The sequence below is a fragment of the Pelobates fuscus genome, chromosome 8 (assembly GCF_036172605.1).
Source record: "Pelobates fuscus isolate aPelFus1 chromosome 8, aPelFus1.pri, whole genome shotgun sequence".
In the NCBI taxonomy this organism is placed as follows: Eukaryota; Metazoa; Chordata; class Amphibia; order Anura; family Pelobatidae; genus Pelobates; species Pelobates fuscus.
Window position 1 is genome coordinate 14,512,804 of NC_086324.1, and position 25,969 is coordinate 14,538,772.

A 25,969-nucleotide genomic window follows, 5' to 3' on the forward strand; every position below is an offset into this window, starting at 1 on the left:
TTATCAGCACTTTATACCTGGGCAGTGCTGGTTTCATACTCCACAGATCAGCATGACAGGTTCCTGGTTGGCTATGCTGCATTCTAGCATGGGCAGAGCTTAGAGACTGTAAAGCCTGTTAATTTGCAACATATGTGAAAGTGTTTTGGGTTTTTTTTGCATTTTTAAAGACATTATCTATATATTTTGCACCAAAACTCGTCACTTCATACTACATTCTAAAACAGTGGCTTCCTGGAAACAGATGTATAAAAAAAATGTCATAAACCTCTGAGAAATGCAGCCCAACAATAAATAAGAGGGCTAAAAAAAAAAAAAAAAAAAGGGCATCCATAACATGGTGTTGGAACATATTGCTATAAAAACTGCAATATTTATAAAAATTTTCCATTAAAGAGAGAATCAGTTATCCATCTTAGCCTGGGTCTAAAAACAAAATTTATATTTATTCAACTTCTTTATAGATCCGGGACTTACAGAATATGGACAACATAAAACAGTTTAAAATAGTTAAATATAATAGAAATATGTACATCTCGGGAAAAAAAAAAAAAAAAGCAATCTCTCTTGATTACATTTTATACAAATAACATTTCAGAACCAAAACCGTGTAAGAGAACAGCAAGGCCCAGAAACACAGCCAAGAACTTATTTAACCCCTTATGGACCAAACTTCTGGAATAAAAGGGAGTCATGACGTGTCACACATGTCATGTGTCCTTAAGGGGTTAATAAAGCAGTAATGGACAACCACAAGTTTCCCTGACTGAACAACTCATAAACCTGACCAGAATAAACCCCTCAAGAACTTAAGAGAAAATCATAAAAACGCACATGCTGCAAGAAAGAAACATCAATAAGAATTGACAAGAAAAATACACAACTACCACTTGAAATCAAGGATAGATACGTAGTGTGTTGATTGTCTAACACATCGAACCATTATAAAATCTCTAGTGACAGCTGCCGGCAGAGAGACATCTCTCGTTTTATCATATTGCTTTTATTCAGCACAGGGGAGGGAGGGGTGTGCTTTTAAATCCAGTTGTCATACTTGAAAGTAACAAAGATAAGTCTATGGAATATAAATGTATTATTTAAGAAAAATAATGAAAAACAGATTCTCCATAGACAGCAACACAGGTTGAAGTTAAGTTTGTGTAACAGCATTAATGCCACCAATCTTCAGCTGCATACAAAAAATAAAAAAATCCGTTGATGGATTTGTTACAATCAAAAAAAAAAAAAAGGGAAAAAAAAGCCTCAATTGTAACAAATGTGCTATAAGAAATAGGGCAGTGTCGGAACACTGTCTGTAGAAGGCAAATTTAAAGTACTTTATCATATCTTATTGCTGAAGAAATGTCAGTTTAAGCTGCCACTGTCCCAAGGCGGAGCTTAGTGATTCCACAGGCAAACAAAAGATTTTTTTTTTGTCTCTCGTTGTAAAGCTTTGAAGAAACCATTTGTAGGATTCCCCAGTGTGCCCCCCTTATATACTGCAATTTCTCCAGAGGCAACAGGCTACACCATGTACAAGTTGACAGATTTCTGTGACATCCAGAGCCCAATGTCAATGTGGAGATGCAGTGGCCATACAGGCTCTTGTAAAGCAAGCTATAAAGCTTTAGGAGCAGTGCAATGAAGAGATCGGAGCTTGAATGTCTCACAGAGGTGGTCTGGCTGGCCTATTCTGCTCTGTGGGTGCAGATTGGGATTTCTTTTCTTCTTCAACAAGTTCATCAAAAACCGCCCTGGAGGGAGGAAACCAGATAAATAGGCAGCACATTAATGAAAACCTGCTTAAACACAAGTTAAAATAGAATATATTTAGAAAACTCAACATGCTGTTGTACTAAGCACAAATTAAACAGACTACATCAGTCTAAACAGAAGAAATCTTCTACAGTACCATGAACAAAGGGAAACTGCTTACTTGTCCATGTAAAAGAAAATGTATCCGCTTTGGTCTCTGTCATTCATCACAGTGCTCTCCTGTGTTCGGGAAACAGTCAGGTCATTGTATGTAAACCAAGCTTGCTTTCGGACATCATACACATCGCTGATGTAATGACCTAAAATAGAAATTGGATAAAACGGAAAAAAATGTAAAACAAAAGTTACAAACACAGAATGCATATTTTTTTTTTTAAAGAACTGAGAATCTTTGCAGCAAAAATATTTCAGTCTCAATTTTTTTTTTTTTTATATCAAGCACTTTAAAATACCTACCAGAGGATGAGGAGTTCCCAATGTGACTGACTACACTGATGAGACGATATGAATGAGGAAGTTCTCCAGTCTGCAAGAAGCGGTAACAGGACAATTAACTTTAATTACTGAACACTGTATATTTTACTTTCACTGTAGTTTTCATCATACATTCCCGAAATTATTGTATTCTTAAATTAGATTATCCGTTAACACCAGTCTAATGTACAGCATCCATGGATAGTAAACTGAACAGTGCCAGGGAAGGAAATTTAGCAATGAATACGGACACCCCACTAAAATATGTCCAGGTTTCAGTAGTCTTCTACAGTTTTGCAGCATGATTACCAGGAAGATCTACCAATTAAACCCCACATCTGTTTTCTCTCTCAAGATGGAAGGAAAAAAAAAAATGTACCTGTGCACTATCATCCTAAATCCCAAATTTATATCCTAAATTTGATTAACTTATGCTTTTAATAAGAGTATAAAGGGCTTAAAAGTGTAAACGCTTTTCTCTAACCACATCTGCAAAAGAAATGCCTTTATAAATGCACAAAAGCGATAAAAACTAAAGTGAAATAAGAACTCCAGTGATAACATTAATCTCATGCTGCAGGTGCCTAAACAGTAGGTGCTAGTTGTCATTGTTACCCGATGAGTGTTCTTGATGTTGAAACCCGGGTTAACTGGACTACAGATATTGACATTAGGTTATCTTTGGGCTATTTTACTTACTTCAGCATTTTTCTTCAGCTCTTCGGCTTCTACTTCAGTATACTCCATGTCAAGGATATCTTCATTCCCAGAATCGTCTTCAGACAGCATTCCATCTACCAAAGAATTGTTGAACTCTGCAAGTTATCATAAAAGACAACACTTCAAGAACAGATATCCAACAAAGGGAAAATCCACTAACTTTTTGCTAAAGGAACACTGCAATAACCATAACAGCACCCTATAGTGGTTATGGTGCCAGGAGGGCCCTAGTACTGTCCCAGTAAAAGTCAAACAGTTTAGTGTTAGTTTGACTCCTTTCCTGGTGTTTGCTGGGCACCTCTCCCTGCCTCCACTGTAGCCTCATTTTAGCTCACTGTAGCTCTCCTGAAGTCTGAGAGTTACTTCTTACACCCTACCACTACGGTGTGCAGTACGGTGCATCTTACTTTATACAATGTAGGGGAAAATCCCAACCACAACAAAATAAAATGCACTCACAAGCAATATTTACAGCCCTTGTTATGAGATGTGTGTGTCTAATATATTTATATAAATAATATAATACATCTCACCTTGTAAACTAAGCTCAGTTGCTCTCTTCAGGTCATCATCTTCCTTTAGCTCCCAAGCCTCCTACAAGATAAAATGATTCCTATTTTTAGTTTTGGATATTTCCAAACTCACAGGAAACTAAAGAGATGTGCAATGAAGATAGTAATTCAACCACAAAAATAAAGAATATATTGTCAATTCAGAGAGGATATTTCACACCTGTAAGATTATTTTTCCAAGTTTAACATTTTACAATCAAGACATTTAAAGGGGCAAACCACTACAGCATGCTGGGTCATAACATTTGCCTTTACCTGGATGGAATTTATTGGCTGTGACCATCAGCTGACAGTCAGCCAATAGAACTCACCCAAATAGGAGCAGGATTGACAGGAATTCCTGTTTAAGAAATATCTGCATAGGATACCTCTCAAGTGGGAGATCCTGAATATGAGTTGTACCATGACCCATCAGAAGACCCGGAGTAAGTTTCAAAAATATTTTCTTAAAAGAACACTATAAAGAAACACTATACACAAACATGTATTCCTGACCCTATAGTGCTAAAAACCACGATCTACCCCCCATGTCCCCTCCCTTACCTTCCTAAATATAGTAAAATCTTACTTTTGTTCAAGTCTGCAGCTGCAGGCTCTGCCCCTGTTCTCCCTGTTTGGCTGACATCATCAAAAAAAAAAAGTGTTGTTCTGAGCCAATCCCTGGCCAATCAGCATCTTGTCATAGAGATGCATCGAATCAATGCATCTCTATGAGGAAAGTTCAGTGTCTGCATGCAGAGGAAGAGACACTGAATGTCAGTTACACTATGCAGCACTGCCCCAAGAAGCAACTCTAGTATCCATCTGAGGTATGGCCAGTGGCGTTATCCTTAGGCCAGGAGTAGGCAACCTTCGGCACTCCAGATGTTCTGGACTACATCCCCCATAATGCTGGCAAAGCATCATGGGAGGTGTAGTCCAAAACATCTGGAGTGACGAAGGTTGCCTATGCCTGCCCTGCAATGTAAACACTGCATTTCCTCGGAAAATACAGTGTTTACGGCATTAAAAAGCCTGAAGAGAATGATTGTACTCAAAAGAACAAATAAAATAAGCTGTAGTAGTTCTGCTGACTACAGTGTCCCTTTAAGGATTATATTAAGAAAAAAAATACATTGTTATATAAATTACATTCTAACTCAAGTACCATAATTCAGGGAAAGGTCCCATGGCTGCCATATCAGAGAATTAATTAGATTCATAGGTAAATAAGTAATACACTTACATGTTCTTGAAGAGACTGAGCAAGTGCCTGCTGAAGTTCCTGTTCCTCTCGCTCCCTCTCCAGATCATACTGAAGCCAATCCACATCATTTTGGGTCCCCTCTGGAGTCTTGTTCTCTTTATTCTCATCAAAGTCCTTAGATGTTTCATTGAACTGAATCACACCTGGCACACGAAATGAAAGAGATCAGCTGTAGAATTCTATGTACGATGTTTACATTCATTATAGTTTATAGCTTACTCCAATCAGAATAATGTAATTATTTCATGTTATGTTATGAATACCTGTCTCTTTAACAGCCTTGGGTTTTTCATCTTCCTCCAAGTTATTCATAGACTCCTGGACATCTTCATCACCTCCAAAGCCTGTATCTGGGCTGCCAGTGATCTCCCCTTCAGCAACACCATCACAAAAGGAAGCCTCTTTCTTTCCAATTTCCAGGACAGCTTCCATTAAATCCTCATCATTAATTGTGTCAAAACCTGTATCTGCCAGCGCTGGACACTTTGTACTCTCCATTATAGATTTCTACTCACAGACACACAAAAAAAATAATATTTAACTCACTAAGAGAAGTTAAGGTGGTGTAAGCAAAATAAATAAATAAATATCGGCTAGTTGCTGGTAAATTTCATAATCTATAGAAGTGGCAACATGTTATATTTGCATAGAAAATGCATTTTTAAATGGCAATATTGTTAAATTACCTAGAAGGGTTTAAATATAAGGCATGCAGCAGCAGGTGTATATAAAATACTGCATGCAACAGCAGGTGTATTTAAAATACTGCATGCAGATGGTAAAAAAAATGTTTGGGGGGGAGAATAATGCAAATGCATAAGTAATTAAAAACTTCATCATGCAATGGGCAGTTATTACAGGAAACAAATTATTTCACACAAATCTAGATAAGAACAAAAGGAATAATTGGCGAGATATGGAACAAACCCATACCTTTTCCTGGTCATCGGTGAGTAGGTTCTTTGTCTGCACATCATAAACCCTTTGACTTTGAGAAACACAGCGTCTAATTTGCTCGTCCTCACTTTCAGAATCCAGGCAAGCAGGCAGGCTGTTGACCGATTTAAAAGTGTGCTTTCTAGAGATACACACAGACATAAAACATTAAGTGAGCCTAATTACTTTCATCACTTGTTTTGCCTGTGCAGTTAAATAGGTGTTATGTTTTTTTCTAAACGGTCATAGATTTAAATAGCAAGCAAAATGAAAATAACTAATGAGATCTAAATATAAAATCAAGTATTTAAACAGACACTCTAGGAAACAACACATGAAGTACATTTGCATATGGCCTCATATGTATGCCGTATATTTCTTCCTTTCTCACATTTCAATGTCTTTAGTTTTAGGCAAGAAAAAAAAAAAGGAGAAAAAACTTTTTGCATTTGTCTGCAGTGCAACTCCACCCCTTAGCCACACTCCCTCTTTTTACAAAGCAACTTCCTTATCAGACATACTTTGAGTAGGTACTCAGCTAAGCCAATGAGAAACCAGTATGAGCAGAGTTGCTGACATGCCTTAGAGCAAATCACTGCCCTCTTATCTGCCACCCATTTCCAGCACAGCTTTGAAATACTATAAAGATAAGAGGAGGAGAGTAATTGGCTGTGGGGCAAAGGAGAAAAATACAGCATGAATAAGACAAAAAATCATCAAATGCACTTAATTTGTGTTGCTGCTCCTTTAAAAGAGGTTAAGTAAATTCAGAACACAAACACACACACAGATTTCGTAGTGCACCACTGCTGTGCATACAAGTCAAGACATTTGGTGAACACATACCTGGTGGGGGTTGAAGAGCTCAAAGAGCAAGAATTAACAATTTGTGATGTTTTTAGCGGCCTTGAGTTCCTGTGTACAAATTGAAGGAAAAAACTATAAACGCCAAAATAATGACAAGACAAAATAAAACAGGTCTACCTCAGGATTTGATTAAATGAACCACACTTAAGAATCAGATGGATCTGTCATGTGCCTATACTTAACACTGGATTTGTTTAAGCCATTCATCGGGTTTTCAAACTAAACTTGGTCTCAATTTCCTTGTGCACAGTGAGCATATTGCTTTATTAGGCAGTTTCAAACGCTGCATTTTTTTCACTTTGGTACACAGGAACACAATGAGGAAATCTGCATATCCCTGTGTTCTACCTGACTGCAGACGTCAGCATTATATTTTGTATTTAAATAGTACCGGTCTCAATAAGGCTGTAGTTTGAAGAAGGTTTAAAACTAGTAATGCAGTTTTCAAGATACCTGCCCACACACTAAAAAGTCATGTTTTCAAAGGCAATTTACATTTATGTACAATATCGCTTAGATGTAAATAATGTGATTAATACAGTTATAGGATGAAATAAATTTTCAAACTGAAAAATGCAAAGAAAAGAGTAGATTTTAAGTATAAACCAACACTAAAGATCCACAGCTTGTGTTTTATAGGAAATAGCACAACTCAGCAAGGTGCAATGGAGATCACCACATTATTTATTTGAGTAGATACAGCAAATACAAAACACATTGAGAAAGGTCTTTCTGCTCAAAACGTCTGTTTTGTTATTGCTGTATCTACATAAATAATGGGTGTAGTGGTCTCTATTGCACCTTTGCATCAACCCCTGCACCGTGCCTATTTCTTCTATTGTGCCTTATATTGCTGTGTGCAGCAACACGGTGTTTAGGCTGTTTGGCAGCATTGGGTTGAAGGTTGTTACTTTTCCCTAGGTAGTGCAGTAGCCTATCCACCTTTTTCTTCTTTTTTGCTTTATAGGAAAGAAATGGTAGATATCCATTTACATTGCATTCTGTGCAGTCCAGCCCAGGGACAAAGGAGTGCGTGTGCTTTCTGTGCAGTGCGAAGACAAAGTAAGATATCGAGGGATGATAACTTGCTGGCCCACTTTGTTATTAAGAGACAGAAGCACATTAAAGCTGTATCGTTTCAGGTGAAGGATAAGGACTCTGAGGGAAAAAAACAAAACAAAAAACCCATAAGCTTTAAAAAATATAAAACATACATTTAAATGGATTCTATAGTGTTAGGAATACAAATCGGTGTTCCTTACACGATAGAGACCTCTGGTACCCCCTCCTCTCTCGCCACCCCACCCCCTGATGGCTAAAGGGTTAAAAATCAGTAATTTACTCGATTAAAGCAGTGATTTCCCTCTGTGCTGGGTCAGTCCTTTGCATTAGGCCCTTCCCATAGGAAAGCATTGCCCCAAGCATTGCAGAGTGCGAGGACGTAAAGAGTCAGGAGACCAAAAGTCGGTTAGCCACCAGGAAGTATCTCTAGTGGCGGTCTGACAGTTACTAGAGGTAATCTTAGTGCTGAACAGGACACACAGAGAGGATAGAAAGTGCAAGAATCGTCTCCACTCTGTGGAATTGTAGTGCAGCGCTAATTTAAAATAAAGTCGACTCACCCTATTAGTATTGGTATGGTGGTTCAACTTAATTGGACATATGTGGAAAAACAAAATAGAAAATATATAGTGCAGGGTTGTTTAAACCACAAATTAGAGTTGTCTGTACAGTGGCACACTCACATGGTAACGAGCCTTTTTAGAAACAGGCCCTAAACTTTCCGGCTGGTATGTTATAGGGTAACATACACCCCCCTTTTTTCTGTCTGGATCTCCTCTCCGATCACACTTCCAATGTATATGGTGGAGAAAAGGAGAGAGGGATCTCTAAGTGAGATCTGCAGGTATAAAACACACTTTTAAATATTATGAAATTTGCTCACCTGGCTCAGAGCCTTCCAAACTGGCTCTGAGTTTCAGAAGTTTGTGTCAAATAAAGGGTGACAACCCCCTCTTGAGCCTGGGCAACACCAAACACTGGATCCGCTTTTTGGACGAAATGCACAAAAAAGTGCTTTTAATAAAATTAAAATTGAATGCAATTCAAGTGCATATAAAAGTACAAATAAAATACAAATAGAAAATATATATAAAATGTCCGTTTGGATCCTCCGAAACGCGTTTCACCTATCCTGTAGGCTTTTTCAATCGTCATGGTGTTGCTTCCTGGTTCCGGTATTTACATCATCAGTCTGGGACTTCCTCTTCAACTCCAATCCTATCAGAATGCGCCTTGGTGCTTGACTCCTCCCTTTCACAGCTCAACTCAATGATCTTACTCCATTAGGTCATCAAAAGATAGACGGGACTACATATCCCGAAATGCATTGCGGCCGTATTGTTCTGTCACTTCCGGTTCGGCAGAAATGACAGTCCCATCACACTTAGCAACACTATAGCGAATTTCGCTCAAATTTAGAAAGAGGAGGGGGGAGAAAGATTTATACAGCATCAATTGGGTAAAGAACTGAATCTGGTAAATGTAAAATAATGAAGAAATATGACTCCGAAATCCACAAGTATATGCATAGTACCTAACCTTATGAAATTCAAAAATCCCTTATATATACACAACTATATACAGTACAAAAAAACCCTGATGTTGAATCAAAAAGAGGACTAATAGCTTCTAATTAGGCAAGGATCTGAACCGGAAGTGACAGAACAATACGGCCGCAATGCATTTCGGGATATGTAGTCCCGTCTATCTTTTGATGACCTAATGGAGTAAGATCATTGAGTTAAGCTGTGAAAGGGAGGAGTCAAGCACCAAGGCGCATTCTGATAGGATTGGAGTTGAAGAGGAAGTCCCAGACTGATGATGTAAATACCGGAACCAGGAAGCAACACCATGCCGATTGAAAAAGCCTACAGGATAGGTGAAACGCGTTTCGGAGGATCCAAACGGACATTTTATATATATTTTCTATTTGTATTTTATTTGTACTTTTATATGCACTTGAATTGCATTCAATTTTAATTTTATTAAAAGCACTTTTTTGTGCATTTCGTCCAAAAAGCGGATCCAGTGTTTGGTGTTGCCCAGGCTCAAGAGGGGGTTGTCACCCTTTATTTGACACAAACTTCTGAAACTCAGAGCCAGTTTGGAAGGCTCTGAGCCAGGTGAGCAAATTTCATAATATTTAAAGGTGTGTTTTATACCTGCAGATCTCACTTAGAGATCCCTCTCCTTTTCTCCACCATATACATTGGACGTGTGATCGGAGAGGAGATCCAGACAGAAAAAAGGGGGGTGTATGTTACCCTATAACATACCAGCCGGAAAGTTTAGAGCCTGTTTCTAAAAAGGCTCGTTACCATGTGAGTGTGCCACTGTACAGACAACTCTAATTTGTGGTTTAAACAACCCTGCACTATATATTTTCTATTTTGTTTTTCCACATATGTCCAATTAAGTTGAACCACCATACCAATACTAATAGGGTGAGTCGACTTTATTTTAAATTAGCGCTGCACTACAATTGCACAGAGTGGAGACGATTCTTTCACTTTCTATCCTCTCTGTGTGTCCTGTTCTGTTTTCTAAATAGTGGGTGATTTTTGGAGCATCCACAAAGTGTTCAAGCTGCTATTATCTAAAACAATCATTAAATAATAAGCGCCTGTAATTCACACATTTGTCTTTCTCTGAATCTTAGTGCTGCAATGTAATCATTTCAATGAGATGAAAAGGTCTGGGTGTCCCTTTAAAAGTAACAGGGTGCAAGAGAAGGTTGTGGAATAAAATGGGGGATAAGTCTGCAACCCAATGATATCACATTATGAGAAAATTCTTACATGTATCATGTTCCAAAGCTGCAAGCTTATTTCTATAGCCTTTCAAGTTCTCCCATAGATAGTGTCTTAAGTGGGTTGTTGAGACATACCCCAAGGGTTTGCAAATACTGCGCACATAAATGTTTCTCTCATATGCCTCAGGGTAAATAATATTCATATTTATGCCCAATTTGTAGTTATACTACCTCTAGGGTCAGCTTTTATTCTACCTTTGAACCTGGAAGTATTCCCCCCCCCCCCCCCCCCCCAACTGTTTTACTAGAAATTAACAGAAAAGTTGCCAAAAATTATTACCTAGGCAATCTGCTGAATTTGTGTGTTACAGTTGCAGATTTTCCATTACATTTTTCACAAGAATATTCCAGGTCTTCCATCTGTGAGGAAAGAATACGTAATGTATTACGGCAAATGCGTGTTATTCAAATATTAATGATTCAATTCTTCTAACTGCTTACATACCCTGAAAAAGAGGTCCAAAGAATCCTGTATGGATCTGCAAGGCAACAATTTCTTTCTCCGTGGAAGATCAATAGAAAGGTCATTAAACTGTTCACGTTTAGTGACTGTTTCACCACACCTGTGGAAGTAGAATATAGAATAAATACTACTGCATATTATGCTGATACAGGACTTCTATTTAAAGGATACCAATAAAAAGGTTATCATCCAAAAAGTAAAGATAACCAGTGCTTACATTTTACAAATGATTGAATGTTGCACCTCAAATTCAAAATTGCAGATCACTGGGCAGGTGTAAACACGGGTAGCAGTGACGTCATCATTTGGTTTTCCACCTGAAATATCCTCTCCTGAAGAGGGTTCAGTCTTCCAGGTTTTGTTTAGTTTACCCACATCTTCTTTGAGCTGGTCAAGGCACTGGCTCAAGAACTCATGGGCATCCTGTAAAGAGTACTGGCTTTAAAACCAGATCAGACAAAAAGGCTGCACAATATCCCAGTAGTAAGGTAACAAGATGAAGGCAATTACCCCCACCCCCTCTTAAAAGAGATCAATACATTTAAAAAGGACCTCACTCCAAGAGTATATTTTAATTTTCTATTTAAAGAAATTGTACATAACCAAGAAATAGTTTTTGTACCACAAGATAACACAAAAATGCAATATTTACCTAATTTAGTAAACTTTAGTATTTTATGGTGGCACATTTAAAAGGACCTTGCAATTATGTGTCTAAGACAAAGCACACTTCAGATTTATTTTATAATTCAATCTATACTTTGCCAACAAAATGAGGAGATTTTTTTCTATCAGTACGGATTTCAAAGACTGACATGTATTGTGTATATTACAAAGCATTTGGTTTAATCACAAAAGAAAATATGAGCACAAAGCATACTTACATTCTGCATGTAGCCAGAAAACCGCTCTGCTGTGGCCGATATGGCATTCTTAACTTTCTTAAGAAGTTCTTTCTTATTCTCAGGGCTGCAGACATCCTTCTTGGCCAGCAGAATGGCAAAACGTCTGCAGTATATATATATATATAGATATATATTTAAAAAAAAAAAAAAAAAAGGCAGAAGCATCATATATATGTAATGAGCCAGTAGCGTAATGAAGCAAGTAGCAGAATGACCCTCTAAGCACCATCACCACAATAGTTTAGTGGTTTATGGATGCCAGGATGGTGCCATTACCAGTGATGTATTTTGGATCTTTGCTGCCCTAGGCATGACGGAACTCGGGCACCCCCTAATTTACATTTGCCCCACCCCTTCCTGTCAAGGCCACTCCTCTTCCCATTAAAGAATAATACACACTTTCAGATACACACACACACTCACTGATACACACACACACTCACTGATTTGACACAATCTGACAGATACACACAATCACGCACACATTTACTGATTATTACTGGTATTTACACACACAATGACGCAGACACACCCACCCACAGGCATACAGAATCATTCAGACACACACACTCACTGACAGGCACAAAAAGTCACACAGGCTCCCCCTCAGACACACACTGACAGACATACAAAATTGGTGTCTGGGAGTGAGTGTAAGTTTTAGATTAGGTGTTTTTAATAAAACTTACAAAATTGATCAGCATCAAAGTAGCTGTCTAGTAGATAAGGGAGTGTGCTGGACTTTCATTTTTACTGTACATATTGGCCACCAGCAGTACCCAATATAAGCATGTTCACGTAAATGCAGCCAACTTATGTTTTCTTGCAGACAGAGAGGTGCGCAGACAGAAGCGCGCACAGACACACACACACACACGGCAAAAATACACCACTGGCAATTACACTGAAATGTAGTGGTTACACTGCTTAAAGTACCAATTGAAATGGGGGCATCATTGCTATTTTATGCATCAACATAGAATAAAACCAAATATACAACATTCTATAATGTAGACCCACAAATTTGAAAGTGCAGCCTATTGCTGGTCATTGATCCATTTGGATCAGAATCCACGCACTGTGGGAAGTCGTATTGTGTTTATCTCACCAGACTTTTTTTTTTTTTTTTTTTTTTTTAAACCTAGTGCCCTTCCCTCCCCCCACCCCATGCATAGAAATGCTAAGAGAGACTGCATACCTGATTAATGCATTCATTGGGATTTTTTTATAAGGAATCCCTTGGCGGAGTAAGTCATTTGCAAATGGTTGAAGGGAAAACAGAGACTGTAATATTGCATTCATATAGCAGGTATTCCCCAAATTCGAAAATCTAAGAAGATACAAAAGAAAATGTTTGTAAGAATGACATTGCTTAGTGATATAGTAATGAAGAGATATTGCAACATGTCTAGTATACTGCACACTTATTATAATGCAAACATGTTTATTTCAATGGGAGATTAGCTGAATAGTGTCCCCAGGAGACCACAAGCTAAGTGCATGCAAAGAAAATTAAGTATTAGAAATCAGACAATATCTGAAATATATATAACACATAGGGATGCTTGAATTATAAGTGGTGTGACAGATAAGCCCCCCATATATGTAGTGTCACAAGAGGAAGGCAGATAACAGGGCATGTGTGCGCTGCTGCCATCGTCTGAGCAACCCCAGGCCAGGAGAGCAGCCGCTTCTCCCGCCCGACGCAGACCAGGCCTCAGGCTCAAGCTATGGGCAGATGAGATCTTGTTGGGTCCCAGACCACCACTCTAGATGTCCTCTGTCGTGAGGACCAGACAGGTGGCCGGTGGAGTCCCCAGTAGAATTCAGTAATGCTGTAGGAAGCTTGTATAAGCAAGATGTGAGAGCTCATGCAGAACACGTCGCATTGCCCTGAAAGTCAGGCCCCGTCCCCCCGCAATATCTTCTTGATATGGGAGAGGCTGTTCACAAAACTGAGGGTATATATTAAAAATAAAAGTCACTTCCATCTTGGGACTTTTATTTCTAAGTGTAGGCTCATTTTAAAAATGACGAGGAAACCGTAAACCCAGGGAAAACTAAACAAATAAAAATACTTCAATATAGGTAAAATAACAAAAAAAATAGCTGAGATTTCATGACAGCATCACGGTTTGTGTAACTCTGGCCTCATTACTGTACTTAAGGAAAATAAAGTACTCAGCCTCCTCAATGTGTTCAAACGGCAAAACCATCACTTCACACACTATACCACCCAATGGTATAAACAGACACATGACAAATTAGTACATACCCCTGAAGTGGCTGTGGCATCCTTTGTTTATTCCACCCAGGATAGTCATGATTGGGTTTCAGCTTTTTTGCAGACAATGGGCTTGTCTGTGGTGGGAGGATTAAACTTCTCTTAGCAGACGGCAGCTGACTAGAGGCAGATCTGGTTCATTTTGGAATTGCAGATAAAACAAAAAAAACACACATTCTGTCAAATATGTTCTATTTTAATCAGCAAAATGTTTGGTGAATATAGGCATTATAGCAAGGAGCACGTGTGTCAATTTTATTCACTAAACAAGGAAAGGTGGGAAAAAGCAAACAAAATACTTCCGTTGTGAACATCCGAAAGACGTGCATTTGTAGACTGGCAAAAATATTTAGAACGGGGCTCAAATTCTGCAATGTTGAATAATAGCAACCAAACAAAAATGGGATAACACTCCAGGACATTTTAATTATACAAATAAAACGTGATTTTTTTTTCTGTCAACATTTCAGTTTTACAATAGAAAACTATATAGCCGTCAGATCTGCCCTGATTACAGTTTTATTATAAAGACTTCGAGTGCTATTTTCTTTGGTTGCCTTTGAGAATGTAGCCCTCTGAATGCACATTTTTTTTAATTTTGTTTTTGAAAACATGTGCCTTCAACTTACAGTAAATAAAAATAGAGATATACAAAACACAATCATTTTCCCTATTATATTCGCCATTTGAAGATTGGAACATGCAAAATGGATAGCAGGAAAAAAATACTGTAAGACATTTATATGATAACATGCAATTCACACAATCTTTTCTGCTGGTGGCGGTTAGCATATGCTTACCGGTCTGTGCACACATTCCCAGGAGTATACTCTTTCGCAGTCAACCTGCTACTGTAAAAGGAAGACGACTGTAAAGGCATTAATCCTGTAAGATAATAATTATGTGTTGTAAAATACGACCATTTAATAATTGCCTTTTAATAAAAGTGAGTAGGTATCAAGGACACATTGGAAGTATTTCCCAAAACATTAAGAACTACATACCTTGTCTGCCCTCCTCAGCCAGTTTCAGAGTCAACTGCTTTTCTCGGCTGCTGTTTAAAAATTTGCGTGCTGGGTCAGTTAATGCCTTATTTGTGCTAAACAAGAGATTCAAACATAGCAAATGGTTAGGTTGAAGAAATTTTTCAAAGTTAAATAATGAACATCTCATGATACACAAGGAGTGGTAAAAAAAAACTTGAAAATAATCACACATAATAGAAGCCCAGATTGTACGGCCTTACAGTAACAGTAACTACGCAGAAACTGTCTGAATGGTATGCATGCGGAATATGAATGGACAGCATAAGAAAGACCTTGAAAACCATTTTTTATGGGACATTTTATTAAAATACATCAAATGTTCTCTATTTACACCTGTGTCACTCAGAGCACATGAAAACGTTAAAGCAGTCTTGCCTTTTACAGAGAATGGATCAAACAATAGCTTCCAATGTAAAGTTAAACACCAATGCGTTCCTATTATGCATGAGAGCAGGATACAAAGCAAATCTCTCATATGTCTGTCACTAGAGTGCATATGTATACAATCATCAAGAGACAGTTTTATACAAGCTTTTCAGTATGAGGAGACAGGTTTGATAAACTTCAAGAGCTGGTGTTTTATATTAAAACTTGGAATGCCCTTCTACCGTCTTATTGAAAATAAAAATAAATTATATGCATAAAACGTGTCAGGATACCAATATCTAAGTTTTTGGTAATCTCTATAATCCTCCAAAATTTACAATAAACAAATATATATATATATCAAAAAATCTAAAAAAAAATCAGCACAGCAAGGAACTGGGGGGAGGGGATCAGTACCCTGCCAATAAAAATGTAAAAAAGGCAATCAATAAGCTTTAACGTTGAACTATAAAGCCAAGCAATTCAAAGCCAAAACTCCAAGCAACCCTTGACCCATCTGATGAAAATTTGGAGCAAAAACATACGTCGATGAATCATTCTCTTTGGGGTAATCTTCGCCTATCTCTGGGCTTGGAGTCTGCATTCGTTTCCTTTTTTCACTCCTGTGAGTGAAAAACACAATTCGAAATGACCTAGGATAAACCCAAGTCTCTGAAAGCCACCAGACTTAAATACCAGATGTGAACCTGAACAGAAAATCTCAGCAAGTATACTTTAATGTCTGAAATAGCAATCATAATAAACATCTATACAGCTTTTATTTTTTTTAAATACCATGTGTTGTAAAATACGACCATTTAAAATTACTTCTTAATTCAAACAGACAAAATCGACTGATATTTACACTTGCAGAGGGGGCCCAATACATCTTTCAAGTGATAAGAAAGTAAAAAAAAATGTTAAGGACAAAACGGAATAGATAAAAAATAAATAAAAATACCAGCAGCACTGGACAAATTTTACAGTTTGGCTATTTTAGCCTCGAATTTGCAAATCCCTAGTCCTTTCTCAAGAGCTCCCAGCGAATAAGCCTGATAAAGAATAAGGGGGATCTGGGATTTTACCGTTAATGTGATGATTTGAAATTACCTTAAATTGGTCCAATTACTTTGGTATTTCCTTGAGTGCCACAGAACTTAACGAAAACCTAAATCACTAGGACTGTGTTCATGTTGACACTAAGCAAGGACTGATTTACAGTTACCTTTTTTTTTTTTTTTTTTTAAAGAATAAAACTTGCTGGTTTTCTTAATTCTCAATACCTATTTTCAGAAAGACCAGTTCTTTGGGGTGTAGACGTCATTGGGGAGATGCCTGTGCGACATGAAGTGATGCCGCTAGGAGACGTTTTACCAGCTGCTCTTCCCGTATGGTTTATTGACATCTTCACTGGAGTTTCATCCTTTGTTGCAAAGCTAACCCTTTTAGATGGAGTCTTTAAACAAGAGCAGGAAGAAGTTTATTTAAAAACAAAAATTTAAATGGGAAACATAGCAAGGATAATAATCTTGATCTTTACACACCTGACTTTTGACGTTTGACATTGGTATGTTTAAATCCCTCTGGCTGCTTCTGTTTCCCAAAATGCCTCCAAAGCTTCCAGATCCTTGGGCAGATTTCACTAGTGTAATACAAGAGTTAATAAAGAGACAAATGCGGTATGTGCAGGAATTGTTCTAAACGGTCTGTTTATTCCCCACCACAATATCAATTTTATAATAAAAGGAGAACTGTGACTTCCCAGTATACACAATATGTTAACTTGTCGCCATATTTAAAAAAATAAAAATAATATATATATATATATATTTATTTATTTGTGAGGTGTGAATTTTATTTTATTTTTTTTTGAAACACCAACTATTAACTGAGCACTTTTATATTAGCTCTCTGTCAATCGTTATTATATGCTCTGTCCTTTACACCTGGCAGACAGTATAGATATATAATACAGCAAAGGGGAGAAATGAAGGGGGGCAACAGATGTTATATAAATAAAAAGTTATGCCTACATGGGAAAAGGTGAGAATGCATTTTAGTAATTTAGGCGACTTTTCAGAATGCCACATTACACATAACCCCAATGTTTCTATTTCTAATGACGGAGCTTGGACTGAATCGGATTGTGAGATTTTTTGCTAAATCTTTAATATAAATTTAAAGAGACAAATGAAGCATCATATAACTACAGGTGTACACACGTTGTAGAGAATTTGTGGTGTTATTTACATTCAATTTGCTACATTTAGAACAAATTTGCACAGTTTGCAAAATTGCAATCATGATTGTAATTCACTGTTTAGTATATAAACTCTACAAGGTTATTCTACACTAAACCGGAATTTGCCGCTTTAGTCAAGTTGGAAAAAGAGATGTAGTTTATTTTTTTATTCTTTATTTTTGGTCAAGTAATAGCATAACAAAGTGATTCAGAATGCATGAATTCACTGTACAAATGGGACAAAAACGAGAAGGTAATGGTACATGGCATCTCATCCAAAGTAAGCAATTTAACATTATGTCTTTAATCCACGTCATGAGCAGTTTCATCCACTCTGTTAACTGTGCACTTAATAAATACAAAAATGTATGTTGTTTTTTGGAACTTGGTTGAAAATAGTAGAAAGAGAAGATATACCTGAAAGGTCCCTTGGCTCTTGTAAGATAGATTTCCGTACCCTGGGTTGGATTGCCTAAAAATGCTCACGACACAGATAGTATGCATACACCCCATCTCGGAGTAGCTTTTTAGAAATACCTATTAATGAATCCTTAGGTCTAGCCAGGGACAGAACATTTCAGGAAAAGGACTGATAGTGAGCCAACGCGTGGAAAGTGAAAAAGAAGAGGATAGGATAGTACGTAGTGGTCGACTGCTAGGGAGGGGAAGATGGAGAGAGGCCTACAGTTCTCCACCAGCTTTCTACTTCAGTCTATCAAGTCACTTGAGTTCCAAGGGTTCCCATATCTTCTCAAACTTATGTACTGTGTTTCTCACCTGCGTTGTCAGTTTATCCATCAGACAATAGTCCTAAGGACTTGAGAGACGGAAGGAACAGTAGGCAGTAGCCAAATCTGGGCTATGGCCCGTTTGGTTGCTAAGGTGACCTTCTAAAGCAGTTTGTTCTGCTCAAGTCCACCCATCTAATGGCTTATTCAGGAGGCACACCCACGGTGTTCGGTCCGGTTGCCTGTTAAAAAGTTTTTCTAAGACGTCTTCTACTGTGGACCAGAAAGGTCCTATCTGTGGGCAGTCCCACCACATATGTAAGTGCGTGCCTTTGAGAGTGCAACCCCTCAAGCACAAATCGGTTGGAGTCTGTTTCATGCGGTACAGTTTTACCGGGGTAGTATACCATTGAAACAGTAATAAAACATTGCTCTTGCAAAGTGATGCATACGGAGGAAGAAGCTGCCGCTTCACAGATATCTTGCCAGTCAATGCCTTCCAGCACCTCCCCCAATTCCGCCTCCCCCACTGTGAAATGTAAGTCAACTGTCCCCATTCCTTTGTTTCCGTACATAAATAAGCTTATAATGAAGTTATGAGATCTCTCCGGGGGATTACATTCAGACACAGGCTTTCATAAAAGGTCCAATATTTATGTGCAGCCTCTTTGACGCATGTCTGCTTTGCAAAGTCTCTGATCTGTAAATATCTTTAAAAAAATAAATAAAAAAAGTCAGATGGAGTAAGTCGCGCGCATTAGTATCAAAGGATACTATCGGTCCACCTTCATATAAATAACAGTCTCTGGAGGCATGCCCTTTCTATATTTTTAAATTCTCGTGCTGACATACCCAGAGCGAATGCCCGGTTTCTTAGTAGTGAAGTGATTGGGGACGGGAATGAAGATAAACGAATTTATAAGCGGCTGCATCCCAAATTCTGAAGGAGTATGGCCAGGCAAGTTGACCGTAATATTACTCTGCAATCTCTAGGAACCCACATGTAGTATTGGGGAAGGTCTGCACCAGTCATTAAAGAATCCAAATCTACCCATTTCCTAACATCCACCGGTGCATGCCACATCCCTTTTCGAGTAAGCTGTGCAGCCAGATAATAGTAAATATGAGTTATACCCAGGCCTCCCCTCGGTTTAGGGCAGTAAAGGACTTTTCTGGATACCCTGTGTCTCTTGTTCTGCCAAATAAACCCCCCTATAGCGCTTTGTAGGGGTGCCAAATATGTTTTGTTTTTTTTCGTAACCAGGAGTGCCTGAAACAGGAATAAAATATGCGGCAATATGTTCATCTTTACGGAGTGAACACGGCCTATTCACGATGTCTGTTTATCAATCCAATTTTCCATATCTCTAATCAATGTTTTTAATAAAGGTCTATAGTTAATTTCGTACAATTTAGAGAGGTCAGCTGTTAAATTAGTCCCTAGGTATTTGAGAGAGCGATGTGCCATCTGAATGCTATAGGTGGATAGAATGAGTGCCGTGCCAAGGGGAGGGTGCTAGATTTATTCATATTCGCTTTATAGCCTGAGATAGTGCCATTCGTAGTCAGTAGATCCTGGAGTACTGCCATAGACCCTACGGGGTTGGTAAGTGATAATAGGACATTATCTGCGTATGCAGAAACCAAAAACTGCTCGCCCCCAACATTGACTCCGTGAATGTCCTTGTGTTAGCGGATAGCTTGTAGGAGGGGTTCCAGAGACAATACAAATAGCAGGGAGGAGAGAGCGAGCATCCCTGACGCGTACCATTACCCAACGTGAAGGGTACATTAGGGGCTCCCGCGAAAGAGTTGGAGTTTTTAGATAAATATCTGCCATGGCAGATTTAAATGGCAATTTAAAAGTTTAGTGAATGACCCTAAAACAATAGAAGAAAAACAAATGCAGAGGCAGACACATTTAATCATAAATGTGCCTGTGAATAAAAGGAGAAACTCAATAACCAGCAGGCCAATACATAAAATCTGTTAATGAAAAAACTACAGCATCAGTGCCTGTGGATGTTAAAAAAAAAACAAAACAAAAAAAAAACCTAATGTTTCAGTGCTTATAGGAATAAAGGCCCATAGTACCAAAGATGACTTGCAGAGATATGATGGAGATGAAACACTAGCGCAGAATTTGGAAATTCTTCAAGAGCAGTAATCTGGCTAGTGCAATGAAGAGACAGGAAAAAAAAATATGGGAAAAATATATATATATATATATATATATATATATCAAAGAAGATTTCTCATTTCTACACCATACTGTATTTACAAGGAGGGTTTGTGATATTGTAACTGAATTTTCTGCAAATATATTTTAGAGAAACCAAAAGTCCAAAAGGAGAAGAGGATTGTGGTTCATACAAGACAAACATTTGCAATGGCCACGTTTCATTTTCCCCAATGTACAATACAATATGATATGATGCAGCACAGTTTTAGTCATACTATGCAGGGTGAGTGACAGTAATGGTTAACTGTTGCTCCTCAAAAATGGGATAACTCTTTTAGAGTCAACAGTTGTTCTAGTCAAGGCTCACAATTTCCACTCCCCACTAGTATGGACCCTACAGGCTTGCAGTAAAGACCTGGCTAGTAGCCTACTACTTAAAAATGCTAAGCCCTGGTCAAGTCTATTGTTTTATTTTATATAGCTTTATTTTTAATTTTGTTGACTGACAACTAGGCAACTTGATAACTTTAGGAACTGTGCAAACCAAAAGTCACAGACCGTGGTGGTGGGAATATGGGTAAGATGTCAAATTATGCAAATAAATACAAATCACACCTGTTCTCTCCTGTGAAATTTTTTTTTAAAAAAAACAACGGCAATTTAGCAATAATTAAATAAATAAAGCAGCATTGCCTTCTTACCTGTTGGACCTTTGTCAACTGAGTCCAGGAAGTGTTTCAACACCTCTGCATCTTTCATTGGAGCCTTATCTACCGTTATGGCACCTGAATCTTTCAATGTGAGCATTAGCCTGCTCTGTTTCATTCCAGTTGGTCTCAGAACAATGTTTTTGATGTTTTGACTTAGCTACAATAGAAACAACATTGCAAATTACTGTAAATGATACTTTCCTGACTAACAACAATCTGGACTTTATATTGTGATTCATGATATGCTAATGATGTTTAGACTGTGGTTCACTTTCTTTTTTTTTTTTCTTTCAATAGCACGTACAGGTGCACATCAGTTTATGGGCTTACGCAGAAGCCGACATTTTCGACATTGTGGCAGAATACAGCGTGACAATCACAATATTATAAGCCTCAGCTTTCTTATCAAAACCGAAGGCGCCTGCCGGCCATTGAAGTTTTTCGTAAATTTTAACTTCACAGTACCCCTTGTGAGTATTTACATCATTTTACTTTCAGCTCAACCAGTAAACAATCTGTTAGGCTAAGGAAGAGGCCAAGTAAATTACAAACCCTCCTTCAGAGACCTTAGTCCTCTGTAACTTTGTAAACGTGGGTCTGAACCCAGACTTGGCACTCGCCGTTTGTAGGGGAAATTTATATTAGGTATATACACAGGCTAGTGGGCTAAAAGTAGTTAGCTATCATATGTGCCAGTTAAAACCCCTAACTGTGCTACCTAGTTCCTCCGTTCGCTAGATCTAGCCTGAGGAAACAGTGTGAAGCGTAGAGAAGAAAGAGAAATGAAGAAGGAAAGAACTTGAGAAGTATGTAACCAGGTCAGAAAGAGGGGAAAAGGGGACATATAGTGTGGTTCACTTTCTTAAAGGACCACTATAGGCACCAAGACCACTTCAGCTCAATGAAGTGACCTGGGTGCCAGGTCCCCCCCTAGTTTTAACCCGGCAGCTGAAAACTGCTATGTTTACACTGCAGGGTTAATCCTACCTCTAGTGGCTGTCTCTCTGCCACTAGAGGCCAGTTCCGCGATTTACACGGAGTAAATTACACTTATTTGACCCTGGATGTCCTCAGGGAGTCCAGTGTCAAAAAAAAAAAGATCCTCACAGGAAAGCATTGAGTAATGCTTTCCTATGGGCAGGTTTGAATTTGTGCGCGCCTCTGGCCATGCATGCGCATTGATCTCCACTCGGAAGCTGACGTCGATGGAGAAGGATAGGTCACCAGTGTCGAGGGATCCCAGCGCTGGAAGGTAAGGTAAGCAAATAAATGGTTAATTAACCATTTATTCACCACGGAACAGGGCCCTAGTCTCTCTATAGCATTAGGATTAAATATTTGTATTCCTAACTCTATAGCAAGCATAGGCAGCCTTCAGCACTCCAGATGTTTTGGACTACACCTCCCATGATGCTTTGCCAGCATTGTGTGTGTAAGAGCATTATGGGGGATATAGTCCACAACATCTGGAGTGCCGAAGGTTACCTATCCCAGCTCTATAGCATGGGTAGTCAACCTGGTCCCTACGCCCACTAGTGGGCGGTTTGGGATTTAAGGTGGGCGGGTGGTGGGTTCTTCAGAAAACACCCGGTGGGCCTCCATGTCCGTGGACCAAGGCCGGCAGGGGAGATCATTTCATCTCCCTAGCCAGCCCATGCAGAGCCAACCTTGCTGTAAGTCCTCTCGGGCTGTTGAGGAGATCAAAGATCTCCCTCAATGGCCTGCTGGTACAAAGTGAGAGAGGGAAGGGCCTGGGAGGTTCTGTGTTCCTCCTGCAAGCAGGCTGGTCCGAGCAGTGCTGCGCGTTACCATGGCAACGCTCCGATACAGCGCTCGCAGGAAGACATTAGAGTAAGCCTGTAGACGGAGGAGCTACAGGCTTGGAGCTACAGGCTTAAGTGAACATGCCACCATTGGACCACCAGGGCTTGCAGCATTATATCCCCCCTCCCTGGTAAAATGCAAGAAGAAGGGAGAGGGAGATCTTAAGATAGATTTTCACATTTCACCCACATACACACAGCATAGACCCTATGCACCCCACACAGACTGTCCCCTCACATACATTGCCCAATCACACACACATCTTTCAAACATACATAGCACCTCACAGACATACAGAAAAAAGTAGAATCGAAAAAAAAAAAGGAAATAAATTGATAAATTTAAGTACATTTAAAAAAAAAAAACCAAAAAAAAAAAACCCTCCTTTCTAAAAAAAATAAATAAATCACACTTGTGCTATAAAACTAGTTAATGTGGCACTGGTGGGCGGTAAGGACATTTTACCATCAACAAAGATACAAAAGTGGGCGGTAGGCAGGGTCGCCATAAAAAATGTTGGGGCCCCTAACACTGCTCAAGGTCCGGTCCCCAGGGGGCCGGCCTCCAAACCCCGCCCACAGGAATACACAAACACACGTAGTGGTACAAAAAAGGACACAAACACACGTACTGGTACAAAAAAAGGACACAGAAACACACATACTGGTACAAAAAAAGGACACTGAAACACACGTACTGGTACAAAAAAAGGACACTGAAACACACGTACTGGTACAAAAAAGGACACAGAAACACACGTACTGGTACAAAAAAGGACACAGAAACACACGTACTGGTACAAAAAAGGACACAGAAACACACGTACTGGTACAAAAAAAGGACACTGAAACACACGTACTGGTACAAAAAAGGACACAGAAACACACGTACTGGTACAAAAAAGGACAGACACACACGTACTGGTACAAAAAAGGACACAGAAACACACGTACTGGTACAAAAAAGGACACAGACACACACGTACTGGTACAAAAAAGGACACAGAAACACACGTACTGGTACAAAAAAGGACACAGAAACACACGTACTGGTACAAAAAAGGACACAGAAACACACGTACTGGTACAAAAAAAAGACACAGAAACACACGTACTGGTACAAAAAAAGACACAGAAACACGAACTGGTACAAAAAAAAGACACAGAAACACACGAACTGGTACAAAAAAGGACACAGAAACACACGAACTGGTAAAAAAAAAAAAGGACAGACGTGCGCACGGACACACAAAAGGTTTCAAATAAGGTAAAATGTTTCAAATTATTTTTCTGTGATTTTAGAGGGCTATTCACTTTGATTTGCTGGACTGAAAGATTCTTACAATAGACTGAATAGTATTAAAACAGCACTGTCAAACCCCCCCCAAAAAAGAGAATTTCATAAAAATAAAATCTTAACGAAATACTCATGACAGTTTTGGAATTTCACTGAAATTGCTACCCAGTCAAGAGAAATACATAGACAAAGTACGGACCACTTGATCTTGATACTTCTCAACACAAGGCGGAGCATGTGTGTCAATCCCAGTGGCCATCACCAGTGTCGGCTGCAAGGAATTGGCTGTGTCTATGGAGGATCCGACATAGACCTCAATGTTGTACTCTTGCACATGCACGAGAGTACAGCAGTGATGTCAACCCCCAAGGAGGACTGCTCCGGACCAATATGACGGCATCCGTGAGGGACAAATGCAGGTAAAGTAAACTCCTTACCTGCCCTCCTTGACCACCAGACCCCCAGAGGCAATGTCACCTTTGGGGGACTTTACAAATTCAGCAAAACTCCCCAAATCATGACAGTGCTGTTTTAACAAGCAAGAACAGTTAAAAGGACAAAAAGAAAGTTTTATAGTATTTTATTTTCACATTAATTGGTATAAAAAAAGATTCCGAGATAATTACCTGAAATTTTGCTGGCACACCTCCAGCATTAAAGTTTACAACCAGAGTGAATTTATTGTCTTTCTCTACGACTTCACAGAAGCCTTCCTTCCATTTCGATGTTCCCATGTTGAGACAGTGGATCCGAATCGAACCCCGCAGACTGAGTGAAGTCATTTGTATATATATGTTTTAAATATAATAATAAAGTGCAGAAAATGTAAAGCCTAAAAATAAACAGATATTAACAAATATAAATATATTATAAATCTACTAATAAACCACCCCTTTAAACCTTCCGCTATCAAACCACATATGTACTCTTTCTTCAATACTAGTACTACTTGCTTCTTGTTAGCAATCTGAAATGCTTTTAGTGGTCTGGAGAGTCCCTTTAACAACTAATAGAATAATCCTTGCCAATATCAGTACTGGCATGATGTGGGATATCACCCTGTAATATTGATCCTTCAAAATGATTTACCTGTTGATCATACTGGGATTTGTGCGGGGCAGTTGGCAAAGCTCAACACCGATGTCAATCGGCAGTAGGTGGGTCTCCTAAGAACAGCCGGCATTTAGAAAATCACGACTACTCTGCCACAGCGACTCGAATGGATTTAATGGGTTGCATGCAGTGATATTTTGGGCGCTGCATACAGCTCACTATATCTGGTGGGAGAAGGGATTTAAACCTGCTCCTCACACCAGACCGCTAGGGTGTGTCATGACGCCTCACATTGTTAAAGCCTGTGCATCGTAAGACGCCATAACACATCCTCACGTCAGATTTATTTACTAAATACAGAACAGTAACGAACTGAAAATCGAAATGCCACATTTACTCCACGAT

The 25,969-nt window shown here is 38.8% G+C and overlaps 1 protein-coding gene across 2 annotated transcripts; it reads right to left on the reverse strand.

Moving 5' to 3' along the window:
• Positions 1–987: 987 nt before the first annotated feature.
• USP37 (ubiquitin specific peptidase 37) lies at positions 988–25,322 on the reverse strand. 2 transcript variants are annotated; one of them, XM_063429269.1, is made up of 23 exons: positions 25,138–25,322; positions 21,383–21,548; positions 17,074–17,171; positions 16,813–16,985; positions 16,075–16,152; positions 15,122–15,216; positions 14,918–15,002; positions 14,109–14,249; positions 13,032–13,163; positions 11,813–11,936; positions 11,146–11,351; positions 10,911–11,028; positions 10,746–10,825; positions 7,585–7,749; positions 6,571–6,639; positions 5,722–5,866; positions 5,052–5,295; positions 4,768–4,931; positions 3,504–3,564; positions 2,950–3,065; positions 2,233–2,302; positions 1,937–2,075; positions 988–1,754 (listed from the first exon to the last, which is right to left on the reverse strand). In XM_063429269.1, exons 1-23 carry the CDS (start codon positions 25,291–25,293, stop codon positions 1,667–1,669), a joined length of 2,913 nt encoding a protein of 970 aa, XP_063285339.1. In that variant the 5' UTR covers positions 25,294–25,322; the 3' UTR covers positions 988–1,666. The 2 variants fall into 2 exon arrangements, with proteins under 2 accessions (XP_063285339.1, XP_063285340.1); XM_063429270.1 differs by lacking the exon at positions 16,075–16,152.
• Between the last annotated feature and the right edge of the window lie 647 nt (positions 25,323–25,969).